Here is a 13,899-nt window from a genome sequence, read left to right as displayed (position 1 = left end):
AGTGGCCAGTGGAGATGGGAGGCTCCCTGAGCAAAGATGCAGAGCTGGGTCCTCCGGCTGCCGGGGATGGGGGAGAGGCTGCCCGCTGGACAAGCTCCGAGGGGCTGAGTTGGGGAAGTTTGAGTTGCTGTGCAGCCTGGCAGGAAGCAGGCAGGGGTAATGGATGCCCTTGGACAGCTGGGAGGAAGCGGCAGGGAAATGATGGCGGGGGGGAGGGGGGCAGGAAGCAGGCTCCTTGCCACATCCTGTCTTCCTATCTGGAGGCCACCTCTGCTTCTGGTGCCTGGTGCTGGGGGGCGGGACGGTTCTGGGGAGACGGAGGGGGCAGGAGCTTCTCATTACCCAAGTTAACCAAGAAAGAGGGCCTGGGGACGGGGGAGGGAACCACAGTAAAATGCCTTTAGGATGTAATTTGCAATAACCAGATTACAAATTTGGCTGAGTCCTTCCTGACCCCAGACAGGGCATAAGTGAATCATTGTGGTACCTGGGAATTGCCAGCTTCCTGCGAGCATCAGTATTCCTGGACATGTGTCTTTTGAATGGCATAGTGTTAAGTCAAACATGAACTCAAATCTCAGCCTCACCACTAATTAGCTGGATAATGGGACAAATTCCTGAGCCTCTCTGAGGCTGTGGTTCTGGAGGAGAAGTTGGCGGTCACAGAGCCTGCTGGAAGGCGGCTCCCACGCTCTCCCATCCTTGGTTAACTCCCCAGAACATTCCTGGGCTGGTGGGGTCTCTGTCCCTCCAAGCATGAGACTGGCGTTCCTCCCAGATTGTATTTGTATTTCTTGTTAGAACGAGCGACCATAACTTGGTGTAAGATGCTGGCAAGCCTCCCTTCCCGGCCGGCTGGCAGCATCCCCATCTTGGACACATCTGTCCACCGGCTCAGGAAGGCTCAGGGTGTGGGCATTCCTGCTGGGGTCTCCTCCTCCAGTTGCAGCTGCTTCCTCGGGGTTCTGACCAGACCTCTCCCCCCGGGGTCATTTTTTCCCCCACCCTTGTGGGATCTGCAAACCACGTCCCCGATTGCTGACCGCCCTTGATACAGTAATACAACCTGAAACCAATGACTGGCTGATCTCCAAGCTCCCCCTTATTTTCCCAGCAGGAGGGGTACTTACTTATTTCTGTTTTCAGTGCCCATCTTTTCCTCTCTTTCTTCTCTCCCTGTTGGTGGCTCTGGCTCTAGCACTTTTCTGCCAGCTGGAATGGGACCTCTAGTCTTTTCTGAAGACCTTCCCTTTCCAGTTAGTCTGCATTCATTCATTCAGTTATCAAACATGTACTGTGCCCCTACTTTGTGCCACGCCCTGATGAGTGCAAACAGGCATCCACCTGCCTTTGTGGAGCTGACATTCTCCTGGGGGAGATCCAGCTGGCCTGGATAATCTCACAGTGAATAGAATCACAGAGATAAGTGCCAGGAAGAAAAGGCCTGGGGAACTAAGAAACTGTACTCAGTGTGAACAGGACGGAGTGTGAGCATTCAGAAAGGCTTCCCTGAGGAAGTGATATAGGAACCCAGATCGGGAGTGAGCCAGGAGGTGCCTGGGAAGGGAGGGATGGTGGGTGAAGAGGAAGATAGCCTGGTGGGGGGTTTTGTGCAAAGACCATTTCCCGAGACCAACGGCTCTCAACCTCGGTGCTCACTCGTGAGAGCTTTGAAAAGCACGGATGCCTGTGCTCCATTCTCAGCAGTCCTGATGGAATTGGTCTAGAGTGTGGCCTGGGCATCAGGGCCTTTACAAGTCAAGGTGAGAACTACTACCCTAGTAGGCCTCCTACCTTTCAAGGAGTGAATTTCCTGATCATATCTTTTCCGGACACTTTTCTCAGAATCAGGTAAGAACAAATAGGCTGAGCGTTTTCAAACATTCCATTTCTTCCAGAAGAAATCAAAGAAACCCACATTCAGAAATCCCTTTGTTAAATTCCTATATATAAGAACAAAACAAAACGAGTAAAAAAATGATGAAAGTTATCAGCCAGCAATGCACTCATCAGGAAGACGTCCCCATTAATAATGGTCTAAATATAAATAGGGATTGTTTCCCTCCTACAACAAAGAAGTCCAGAGGTGGACAGTGGCTGGCTTTAGTTCAGCCTCTAGGTCTCGCTCTCAGGGCCCCAGGCCCCATGAGGCCCTGGTCTTCCCTGCGATCTGGCTTCTCTTCTCACACTTGTTACTTCATTGTTCCAGCACAGCTGCTGCAGCACCAGATATCTTGTCTGTCTTCCAGACAGGAAGAAGGAGGAAACTGTGTCTCCCTCCAGCTATGCTTCTCCCTTATCAGGATAGACTTCCCCAGACACTCACCCTTCTACCACGGATCTTACATTGGCTGACACTGTGGCACACAGTCACCTCCAGGAGCGAGGGTGTCTGGGAAGTAGAATGCCCATCTGTCTGGTCTCCAAAGTATAGAGAGAGGGAAGGGAGGAAGAGGGCTGGGGAAGGTGTTGCCACACCCAGTGTGGTTAAGGGACCCACACCTTGAACCAGAAATGTCTCTCTGGACCTCTCCTCCAGGCGTCCCTGAAGTCCACACTGTGGACTTCAAACTTCTGTCATGAAGGTTGCTGACACCTCCCTGGGCTGTTTGGTTTTCTCTTCCTTTGCTGGTAACAGCAGTCTGTTGCTTCCTAGGACACCTTGTAATGGGACCCAAAGGGGAAAGAGGATTTCCTGGGCCTCCAGGAAGATGTCTTTGTGGCCCTCCCATGAATGTGAATAACCCTTCCTACGGAGAGTCTGCGTATGGGCCCAGTTCCCCACGAGTTCCTGTGGTAAGGCTCTTTTGGGTGGAATCTGGGGTGGTCATCCCTCAGGACTCTCCGGGATTGGTGCTCCCCGGGCTTTGTAAAAGACTTTTAGTAAAACTTATTTCCTCCGTTATACTGGGCACAAGCTCGTTACAGGAAATTGGAAAATAAGGGAAAATCAAAAGAAGAAAACCAAGGTTGTGGGTCTATTTTGGAGTATTTTCTTTGTCTTTTTTTGTGTGTGTGTGTGGCTGTGCCGTACGTCTTGCAGGATCTTAGTTCCCCGACCAGGGATTGAACCCAGGCCTTGGCAGTGAGAGCGCAGAGTCCTAACCACCGGACTGCCAGGGAATTCCCTTCTTTGTCTTTTCTAAGAAAAAAAAAAATTATAGAAAACTTCAAATAAATACAAAAGCAGAACAAATGGCGTAAGGAACCTCTTTGTACTCTTTACCCAAGTTCAACAATTATCAGCTCCCGGCTAATCTTGTTTCCTTTTTACACTTACTCACGACAGCCTACCTACCTTAGATTATTTTAAAGTAAACCCGGACATCAATTCATAATTTGAATGGGTAGGTAATACTCTGTCCATCATGTGGCTGTGCTGTGATTTACTTAACCAGAGCCCAATTGTCAGATAGGTATCAGGTGCTCCCAAGCTTTTCCCTGATATAAATAACACTGTAATGAACACTTTGAGTATAGGATTTTTGTTAAGAATCATTTCCAGGTGTTGAATTACTTGATTAGATGACATCACCTTTTTATTTATGTCTTTGTAACATTTTTTAAAAAATATTTATTTATTTGGCCATGTCGGGTCTTATTTGCGGCACGCGGTATCTTCGTTGCGGCGCGCAGGCTTAGTTGCCCCACGGCACGTGGGATTCTAGTTCCCCAAACAGTGATCCAACGTGCGTCCCCTGCCTTGGAAGGCGGATTCTTAACCACTGGACCACCAGGGAAGTCCCCAAGTCTTTGTAACATTTTAAATGTTATAAATTTTAAACCATGGTAGATATTTTTATTTCAAACTCAGACATTAGGAACTGGATTGGGAAGGTGTGGGAATCAAGACATTGGTCACCACTTCAGGAGGGATGCAGGCGTGTAAAAGCAAACAGCCCTTCCCACTGATCACCAGCCCAAGGTCAGGGATTGTTCCCTCCTCTGGCTCTTCCCCCGCCCTCCGTAGAAGTGTTTCCCGGAATCCTCACCAATGTTCCCTCCGGCAGATATTTGTGGTCAACAACCAGGAGGAGCTTGAGAGATTGAACACCCAACATGCCATTGCCTTCCGCAGAGACCAGAGGTCTCTGTACTTCAAGGACAGCCTTGGCTGGCTCCCCATCCAGGTACGGGGCGCTCAGCATACACCCCATCAGCAGAGGGACGCATCTCCAAAGGAAGGAGAGGCCTGGCGCAGAGCTTTCCATGCAAGTCTGAGTGCCCTCCCTCAGCCCGCCTCTGAGAGCTCGCCATGCCCTGGCTCCCCACGTGGAGCTCTGCTCTGGGCCAAGGCTCCAGACAGGCTCCCAGCCCCGCACAGCCTTCCTGCCAACCACAGAGCTCTGGCTACAGGAGAGGCGTGCCCTTCCCCCACTGCCCTGCCCCCGCCCAGACACTCTGTCCCCGGTGCCTGGCTACCTGTCCCACTGTACCGGTAACCGTGCGTGCTGTGTTTCTCTGGCCAGCTGACGCCTTTCTACCCTGTGGACTACCCCGTAGACCACCGCGGCTCCTGCGGGGACGGGGTCCTGCAGCCGGGGGAGGAGTGTGATGACGGGAACGGCGATGTGGGTGACGACTGCATCCGTGAGTGGCCCCAGCTTGAACCGCTGCCGGGTGGGGTCAGGCCAAGCCCTGGACACCAGCTGTGCTGGTTTGGGACAGTTCTAGAGCCAGAGCTGGGCTGCTGGGGGGACGACCCTCCCCACTCAGGCCAAACGTGAGCCCTCCCACCGTCCAAGCATGGCGATGGGGTTGCTGTCAAGGATCTTGGCCCCAGAGAAGCCACCGGGCCCTCCCTTTCTTTTGAATCCTACTTCTTGGCAAAACCCACGTTCTAATCCAAGTTCTTATCAAAAGATAAAGGTGACGCAGGGCTGAGAGGCAGACAGGAGAAGGCAAGCATCTGACTCAGGACTCACTTTTAGCAGACAGAGTCCTCATAGCAGAGCTCTGTTTGGGGGACTGGGCGGCGGGGCTACCTTCAGCCTTATGGATGCTACCGGGACAGGCAGGCAGCATAGGGCTGAAGCGTCGTTTTTCTTTCTTTTTTTTAAAAAAATCAAGTGACAAAAGCAGGAGGTGAGGTGGAAAGCATGAGCTTTTAGATTCAGATAGAGTTTGGACGCAGGCTCTGGAAGCCACTGAGTCACCCTCAGGCTCAGAGAGGAGGCTACACGGTGAGTGGGGTGATGGAGGGCCTCACTTTCCCCAACTGAAAAATGGGTACGACCGCACCGAACGCTCAAGCCTTTAGATTCTGTGAGATTCTGTGAGCTGACGTGCGCGTGGATTGTCTGGGTGCCATGAAGGCTCCACATCCCTTCACGGCGTTATTTTTAAAGTCCTGCTATGAGAAGCCAGGGCTGGGGACGTGTAGGTGCAAAGGTGGGTTCCTCGCCAGCAAGGAGCTCAGAGGAGGTTGAGAGTGCGCAGGGGCAGGCGCAGGATGAAGTGTCTGGTTCTCTCCGTGTAGCTGCACTTCCCGCGACAGTTCCTGGGCGGTGATTCCTAGGATGCTGGCTCTGCCTGGAGTCCCCCTGCCCCTCGTGGAGATGACACAGCAGAAAGGAACTAATAGCTAGTCTCAAAGCCCTATAAAAATGAGGGTGGGTTCATACTCCTGGCCCCTCCCCTGGTGTGAGAACAGAGACCCCGTGGAAGACGGTCTGGCTCCTGAGGGACACAGGAAGCTCCCTGCAGACAGACAAGCGCCACCAAGGCTGTGACGTGCCCATCTCCCTACCCTCACCTCACGGGAACCCCCCCCCCCCGTGGTGGTCCTGCGACAGAAACAGTGTCCTCGTGTGGGATTGGGGTCTGAAGCTTTGTGGACATCCCTGCAGGAGGGTTCAGGCTCTGTGGGATGGGGGGGGGGTCCTTCAGGCCACATGGTCCTGCCAGGCTGTCCCCCACCCCGCCCCCCTCTCAGGGCTTCACCTCCTGTGTCCCCTCAGGCTGTCGCCGGGCCTACTGTGGAGATGGTCACCGGCACAGGGGCGTGGAGGACTGTGACGGCTCTGACTTCGGCCACCTGACCTGCGAGACCTATCTCCCCGGGTAGGGACCACCTCGCGGGCTGCGACCACACCCCGGCCTCCCTCCCTCCTGCCTACTCCTCTTTCCTTCACAAATATTCCCGAATGCCTCTGTGTTCCTGGGGCTTTCTGGACTCTGAGGTATGGTGACATGGAACACATGCATGGTCCCTGCTCTCGCAGGGGGACAGTGCTAAACACAGAAACCCACATCCACTCAGATCAGTCGCCCGCCCCCAGCTCCGCCTGGGCCCGCAGCTCACCGTGGCCCCTGGATGCGCAGCTCCATCGCTCCCGTGACCACACTGGTCTCCTGGGAGTGGGCCTGCCTGGGAGTGGGGGGCGGTGGAGGGGGGAGGTGTCCGGGCATTTCAGAGAATCTAAGCATCTGTAACCTGAATTCTCTGGAACCATCCGGGCAGGCCTGTGGGTACACATGAGATCCCACCAGCCTTAGTATCTAACTTTGGTGGCTCCAAAGTCCTCCCAGAAAACCCCAGGAATGGAGTCTTCCCTTCAATCACCCCCTGCAGTTGTTTCTGAGACCCCTTAGTGGGTGTTCACGTGGCTCAGTATCCTGAGTGTCCTGGCCTCCACGAGGACCTCTCCCAAGCCCGCTGAGGGCCTCTGCCCTGTGAGGCATGATCCCATGCCCAGAATGGGCTCTCCTGGGCTCTGTTCCCCCAGTGCTCACAGGACCAGAGCTGCGTAGCTTGTAGGGAAGGTAGGGAGGCCGCTCCTCTTCCAGTCCACATCCTGCTTCTCCCTTGGCCCCAGAGTGGATCCCTGGTTCCTCAGGAGTCCATCTGTCCAGCTGTTCCCTCCAGCCCCACTCCTCTGTAGGCTTGGACCCAGGACCCAAGGCCTGTCTCTCTCCTCCAAGGAGGTCGCCTCAATGCCCACCCCCAAACGCAGGGCAACAAATCAAACCGGGCTGGGGGAGCTCAGACCCCAAACTCCAAGCACTGTAGGCTGGGCCAGAACTCCACTGCATCTGTGTGTCTGTGTTCACTGCCCCTCCCTGAAGTAGGGAGGCTCCTGCCAGGCCCCTGCCAAAGAGTTGACGGAAGGACACCGCTGAGTATAGACAGTCGGACCTGGGGTACAGGGACACGTGGGGCCCAGGGCTTACCCCGCCGCTCTCTGTGGTTACTCTTTAGTCCCGAGAAGCCTCAGGGGATGCTTGCGAATGTGGGCGTGATGTATCAATACAACACAGCCTCGGAATTAGCGCTTGGGCTTACAGACGTGTAGGCTGTGCTCTCCAATGTGGTAGCCCCCGGCCACACGTAGCTATTTAAATAAAGTTAAATATCCGATTCTTCATTCACACTAACCTTATTTCAAGAGTTCAATAGCCACATATGGCCAGTGGGTGCCACAGAAATAGTGCAGTGTGGTCTACTGGACAGCGCTGGAGAAAGGGCCGATTCTCTCTGAGAGGCTGCGTTCAGAGCCAGGCTACCTACAAACCCCTTTCCCCCAGATCCCTCAGATGGACTCAAGGGGAGAAGCCCCAGAGGCCTGGACTCAGCTGCCCCAAGCCCCTCACCTTGGAGCCCCTCGCCCTTAGGAGGGTGGCAGTAGGGCAGCTCTCAGATGAGGTTTGACCAGAGTCGCGAGAGGAGGCCTTTGAGAACATGGCTGTGTCCTTGGGGCTCCTGCCCACTGCCCCGTGTCTGCCCCCCTCAGGTCGTATGGAGACCTGCGGTGCACCCCGTACTGCTACATCGACTCTACGCCCTGTCGCTACTTCACCTGAGGGCCGCCGGGAGGAGGCGGCTGCACCCACGGAACTGGCAGCAGCTTCTCCACCCTCGGCAGACTGACCTCGCCCTGTCCTGGTCCGGTTTCCACCACCTTCATGCAACAGAAACAAGGACAAACTCTTGCTGCTAAGATGTGCTTTTAATGCAGTCCGACTGGAAGAACCTAGGACCACTGCATCCTGTCTTAACCCCGAGTACCGGGCCTCCTCCACACGCCCATCGCGACCCTCCGGCCAGACCGACGGCCTCCGGGGCCCTCCCTTCCGAATATCGTGGACTTGGCTTTGCACTGTTAGGCACACAGGCTGTTGGAGATTGCTCCCGTCCGCTGGGGGCATCTGGGGCGCAGGCCTCTCGTCTCCTCTGACCTCTGGAAATGTGGGCATTCTCACCTGGCAGCTGGCCGGGGCTTCCCGGGCCTGGGAACCACAGAGCAGGGAAGTGGGCCTGTTCTTTGGGGGTGGCCCCCAGATCTGGGCCCAACTAGGAGCCCCCCACCCCGCAGCTAACCACAGCCCAGCGCGGCCTCGTGTGGATGCGGCTTCCCCAGGCAGAGCCCCAACTGTGAATAAGTACCGAGACCGCCGCCAAACCCTGGGGTGCTGGGGTGCTTACCGTGTAGACGAAAGCAGAGCAGTGGCCTTCTTTTCGACGTTTCCCGAAGGGGCTGCTCTCGGGGCCTCCCCATCCCCGGTACCACCCTGACCTCCTGGCTCTGCGCACTTGGACCTCCGTCCTGTGAATGTCCCACGTGTCCATTTCTCCTTCAGGACATTGGCTAGCAGGCCGGCCACTGGTGTTTCCTGAGTCCTTTGGAAACTGCCGCCTGGTTTCCCGTCTGGGCCCCACGATTGAGTACATGCTCCGGGCAGAGACGGCATCTGTCCTGGGCGCCAGCTCCTGGCTGCCTGCTGACTCCCATGAGCCCTGTGACCTCCCTCCCTGTCTTCGTGGTGCACAGTCTTGTCCTCGTGTGCGTGCGCCCGAGCCCCCGTTTCTACAGGATCGTTAGCCCTGCGTGTCTGTGAGCTGCCTTTCATCACCATATTTCCTGAGTGAGGCTTAGCTTTGTTTGGGAAAGACGTCTTCCCCACGGCAGACCTCAGGTGGGATTTGCCCATTTGCTACCAGATGGAGGGACACTCCTGGGCCTGTGTACAAGGCCTGTGTCTTGGGCACTTGGCATTGTGCTGGTGGCCAGGCGTGGGCGAATCAGCCCCGGGGTGGGTGGACACATGGGCCAGTCTGGCTCCCTCCGCCTCTACTGCAAGTCCCGGGCTGATGTTCCATGGCCCACGTCTGTCCCATGTGAAGCCACCACCTTCATCCTGGCATCTCCGGATGGGAAATCAAGAAATAAAGGCGGTGTTCCTCCCTACTGTGGCTCTCTCTTCCCTGGGGGTTTGTGGCTGGTGTCCCAGAACTGCTGGATGGGATAAGGGCTCTGAAATCCAGTCTGCTTCCAGACTCGACAGAGGGTTCTAGAATGGGAAGCAGTCCTGCTCCCTCAGGGACGAGGGAGGAAACTGAGGTCCAAGGTCACCAAGCCGGGTCTTGCCCACTCCCAGCCTTGCTTTATGATCTTGCATAGGACAGAGTAGAAGTCCAGTACTGCCCTTGGACCTGGCCAAGAGTGGCCCAGTCCTGGGTCCCACTCCTTGGAGGGCACTACTCTGGCCTTCCTCTGGCCATGACCCTCCCCACGGGGCCATGGTGACACTTGCACACCCCATGCTGCAGGTCCCAGGAAACCCTAACTCTCCACCCGAGTGGTCCTGAGCCTGCTTCCGGGGCCACACAGCCCTCTCTCCGCGCCTGTCCTCCTGACTGTGGCTCGCATACACCTGTAAGCGTGAGGGGTGGCCAGGGACAAGCTGTTTTGCAGGGGTGGTAGATGGAGCTTGGAGACACAGGCCGCACATCCTGGCGTGAGGCGGGCCAGGGGCAGGGAGGCCCGCTCTCCTGGTGCTGCCACAGAAAACTTTGAGGAATCTAAAAATTCCAGTCTTCACGAAAGTGTAAGCAGAACCTATTTAATGCGTAACAGTTTGTCAGTTTGATCCCAATGTGAATACTCAGACATTTCGTGTGGGAGCCACCATCTGTGCTCTTGTCCCTGGACCCTGCAGTATTAGAGGGGGGCCGCCTCCAGCTATGTCTAGGGAGTGTTCTGAAAGGCTCAGGAAATGAGAGGATTCAAGGTCACATGTGTTGAGAATATATATAGTAATAGTCATTCTCCCCTTTCAGCATTCTGAAATGAAAAGATGAAAGATCGGGGAAGGTGGACCCGTGCCTCCCCTGAAACATTAACTCCGCGGCGTAGGGAGCAGCTTTGCCAGGAGCACGGACACCTGTCAGCAGGCCAGGCAGCCGCAGAAACACCTCCTGGGATCATCTGCTGGTGGGAGGCCCCTTACCCGTTCATACTTGGTTCATCACTTCCCACAGCCTCAGTTTCCTCACCTGAGAGACTTGAGACAGAGGTTGAATTTTCCAACTCTAACCGCTGGTGAGTGTGGATTCTGCCCTCCAGCTGTGACGGGGTATGTCCTTGGAGGGGTGATGGATTCCGTTGGCTACTCTCAAGCTGTCACGTGGCATGGCTGAGACTATGACAGGGCCTTCAGATATTGTCACCAAAGGAGGCAGTGTCAGTCCAGATGCTTTTGTTGGCAAGTAGCAGAAAATCCAACTTAAGTATGATATAAACCGCAGGGCAGAATTTATTGGCTCATATAACTCATAAGTTCCAGGAGTGGAGTGGCGATCAGGCAAGGTTCAATCAAGGCTTCCACTCCATTTCTCGGCTTGATTTATTTAGCCTCTCAGCTATTTGCATCTCTCCTGTTAATTCAGTCCTTAGGGTGGTCACAAGCTGACTACTACAGTTTCAGGCTAACATCTGGACCTTGTAACGTCCACAGGAAAAGAGAACATCTATTCCAGTGGCTCTCAAGAAGTTTTTTTCCCCCCAGGAGTTCCCAGCAAATCTTGCCTTGAGCCTTGTTGGCATGTTTTGGGTCACATGCCCATTCGTGAACCGGTTCCTGTTGTCAGAACGCTGCCTGCTGATCAGATCACAGCTGGGTTCCTGAACCCAGGGTGGCAAAGGTTTTAAGATTGCCCTTAGCGCACCCCCTGGGGATTCGCCAGAAGCATATAGGCTGTGCGGGGAAGGGGTGGCTGCTGGACCGGATATATTGGGGAGCAGGAATGGGGCAAATGTGACAAACTTGTAAGCTAAGTAAGGTCTCTGAAGGGAACTTGGTAACTGAGCTATAGGAACCAGTGCCTGGGAAGATGGTAGGACAAAGTTTCTGAGCGTCTTGGGGCAGACACATGGGTCCATCCATCACCCTAATAGGTAGGGGTGTGGAGGGCACATATGGGTCAAATTGCTTAAGATTCTCCAAACCTCATTATAATCAGTGGGCCAGCTTACACCCCAGTGACTGCTTTACTTGGGTTGTCTGCCCCAGCCCTCCTCTGTAGTGGAGTGAACCAATTTAAATTTTCAACGAAACGCAGATCTTCCATTTGTGTGGTAGCAGTGGGCTCATACACAGCTCGAGGTCCCTGGCGACGCACCAAGGGGATTATTATACTAGAGCAGCCCAGTTACCACCATGGGCACAGAGGGTCCAGGGTGTGGGCTGGTCCCCCACCCGCATGTTCATTCTTAACCATGCTGGGAGGGGTGCAAACCACACGAGAGTCATGAGTTAAGGATTCCCCATCCCACCTCATCCAACCCGCCTGCCCAAGAAATAGAGGAAGAGGATTCACACTGCCCGTATCAGAGGGGCATTCTCTCTTGTGGCTCATTTGAGTTCCGCAAGTCTCCGAGAAACCTCACCAAAGAAAGGAAGCAGCTATTTCCCCTGCCCTCTCTTCCCCCTGCCCCACTCCCTTCACAGGAAGGTAAAGGGGCCCACGTCACAGTGAACTTCTGCCCCCAGTAACTTCTTCAAAGGCAACGATGAATTTTGTCTTTGATGTTCCAACCCATACACAGAACCACACTCCATGGGTGCCCCACCCCGTCACCCTCATCCAACACCTACCTAGATGGGAAGTTCAAGGCAGTCATCGTGGTCATGGGTCATCACTTGAGACTCACCAAGGGTGCTGTGTCCTGGAGCAGTGGTTCTCAAGCTTTTAGGGTTCATCAGAATGACCCGAAGGGCTTGTCATTCTGACTCAGCAGGTCTGGGGTGGGGCCTGAAAATCTGGGTTTCTAACAAGGTCTCAGGGGATGCTGATGCTGCTAGACCAGGGACCTAAGAGCCTGCCCTGGGGAGATGTCTCATCTGAGAACAACTGCAGAAGACTAGGCAAAAAAACACTGGGAAGACAGTTGGGGACTTCGGGTGGGTGGCTTTTTTATATTCGTCATTAAAGCCGGGGGGAGGTCTATGTCCCTTCCTCTTGAGTCTAGGTGAGCTTTTGACCAATAGAACACTGCGGTGGTGATGCCTGTGCCTTCTGGGCTAGGTCATAAAAGGCCACGCAGCTTTTCAGAACACCTGTCCTAGGGGGAGGCAGCCAGCGCGTAAGATGGCCTCCCTGAGATGGCCTTGCTACAGAGGCCATGTATGGCCCCAAATGAGCCTGCTTCCAGCCACCCACCATGTGCCAGACATGTGAGTGAGGCCAGCTTGGACTCGCCACGCCTGCCCATCTGCCAACTGAGTGACTCAGTTGAAGCACAAGAAGCAGGATTGCCTAGCCAAGCTCTGTCCTAATTCTTAACCAAAAGATTCCATCAGATCAAATGGTGGTTGTTTTAAGCCACTAAGTTTCGGGGCAGTTTGTCGTTTAGCAATAGGTAACTAGAGTGGTGCTTTGGGTTGGAAAGGGTAGGTTAGCAAACTACAGGCAGTGTACAGAGTGAAGTGCCCGCCTACAGGAGCCATTGGCTTGGGCTTGGCGCCCTCTGCAGGAACCACGAACACAAAGCTGTCTTTCTTACCTCTTCCGGACTTTTATCCCTCTGGCCAGGAGAAAAGCCAGAGCCCTGAGGGGCCTTAGTGATCATGCAGCCCAGGGTTCTCAACCAAGGTGGAGACATGGGGTCCACGGAGGCAGATTGATTGCAGTAACTGCCCCAATTCCCACACCTCCCGGGATCCAAAGACCTTTGCCACTCCTCACATCGACCGCTGGAGTGTATCTGCCCACCAGCCCCTTGATCCTGAACTTGGCCCTGTGACTCGCTTTGGCCAATGAGATGTCAGCAATTGTGACAGGGGTAGTCTCCTCTCATCTAGCTCCTCAGCTTCTACTGTGACAACATGCCCAGGCCAGGCTGCTGAAGATGAGAGACATGGAGTCCACCTGAGCTGCCCTAGCTGTGAGGGCTGAGGTCATCCTAGACCAGCTAAACCTGTCAAATCCCAGGCACAGGAAGGGGCCCAGTCAAGACCAGAACTGTCCAGCCACGTCCAGCCTAAATTGCAGAATAAACGCTTATTATGTTAAGCTTCAAGCTTTGGGATGGTTTGTTACACACTGTTGTGGTGGCAACAGTTACCTGAGGATCAACAGTCCCTTAAGTGATGGACATGCACCACCGCTTCCCCACTGAGAGTCCTGGCTCAAGTCTCCCATTTCCACCGGAAGACAAGGGAGCCGGGTATAGGATAAGCAGCAGAGGATTCCTGGCCTAGTTCTCTGAACACGTAATTGTCTTCAATCCAAATCTACTGAGCACCCAATAGGTAAAGGACGCCACAGAGAATTTAAAAGGAACATGGTCACTTCCCACGTAGGGATTTACAGCTATCCGGGCGCCAAGACCACAAGATAGGTGTGGGCGTCGCTGTATCCAAGGTGCAGAGGGCAAGCAGGAGGCAGGACCATTTCCAGACTGTGAGTGTCGACTGGGGGTCAGAGGTGTACACGCGTCCTTCTGTGCAGCGTGGCATTCCAGGTGGAAGGACTCTAGCGAGCTAAAATGACTAGGATACATGTCTAGGGATACCCCTGCATGGTTCCCAGACCCAAAGCTAAAAGCCTGCCTTTCCAGACCCAGTAAAAAGGCCTCAGGTGCCATGTGCCTTGCTAAAGCCACCCTTTAGTTTTGA

At 54.5% G+C, this 13,899-nt stretch overlaps 1 protein-coding gene across 4 annotated transcripts in view; it reads left to right on the top strand.

Annotated features, from left to right (window-relative positions):
* COLQ (collagen like tail subunit of asymmetric acetylcholinesterase) overlaps positions 1–9,178 on the top strand; it is a 72,388-nt gene extending 63,210 nt beyond the window's left edge. For all 4 annotated transcript variants that reach the window (XM_060011511.1, XM_060011512.1, XM_060011510.1 and 1 more), the window contains 5 exons: positions 2,657–2,796; positions 4,011–4,130; positions 4,470–4,590; positions 5,961–6,063; positions 7,734–9,178. In XM_060011511.1, the coding sequence (XP_059867494.1) occupies positions 2,657–2,796; positions 4,011–4,130; positions 4,470–4,590; positions 5,961–6,063; positions 7,734–7,803 (554 nt within the window). In that variant the 3' untranslated portion in view covers positions 7,804–9,178. The remainder of the gene's footprint in view (positions 1–2,656; positions 2,797–4,010; positions 4,131–4,469; positions 4,591–5,960; positions 6,064–7,733) is intronic.
* Positions 9,179–13,899: the final 4,721 nt, after the last annotated feature.

This window comes from Delphinus delphis, chromosome 4 (genome assembly GCF_949987515.2).
Source record: "Delphinus delphis chromosome 4, mDelDel1.2, whole genome shotgun sequence".
Lineage (NCBI taxonomy): Eukaryota > Metazoa > Chordata > Mammalia > Artiodactyla > Delphinidae > Delphinus > Delphinus delphis.
This window is presented reverse-complemented; position numbering and strand designations above follow the sequence as displayed.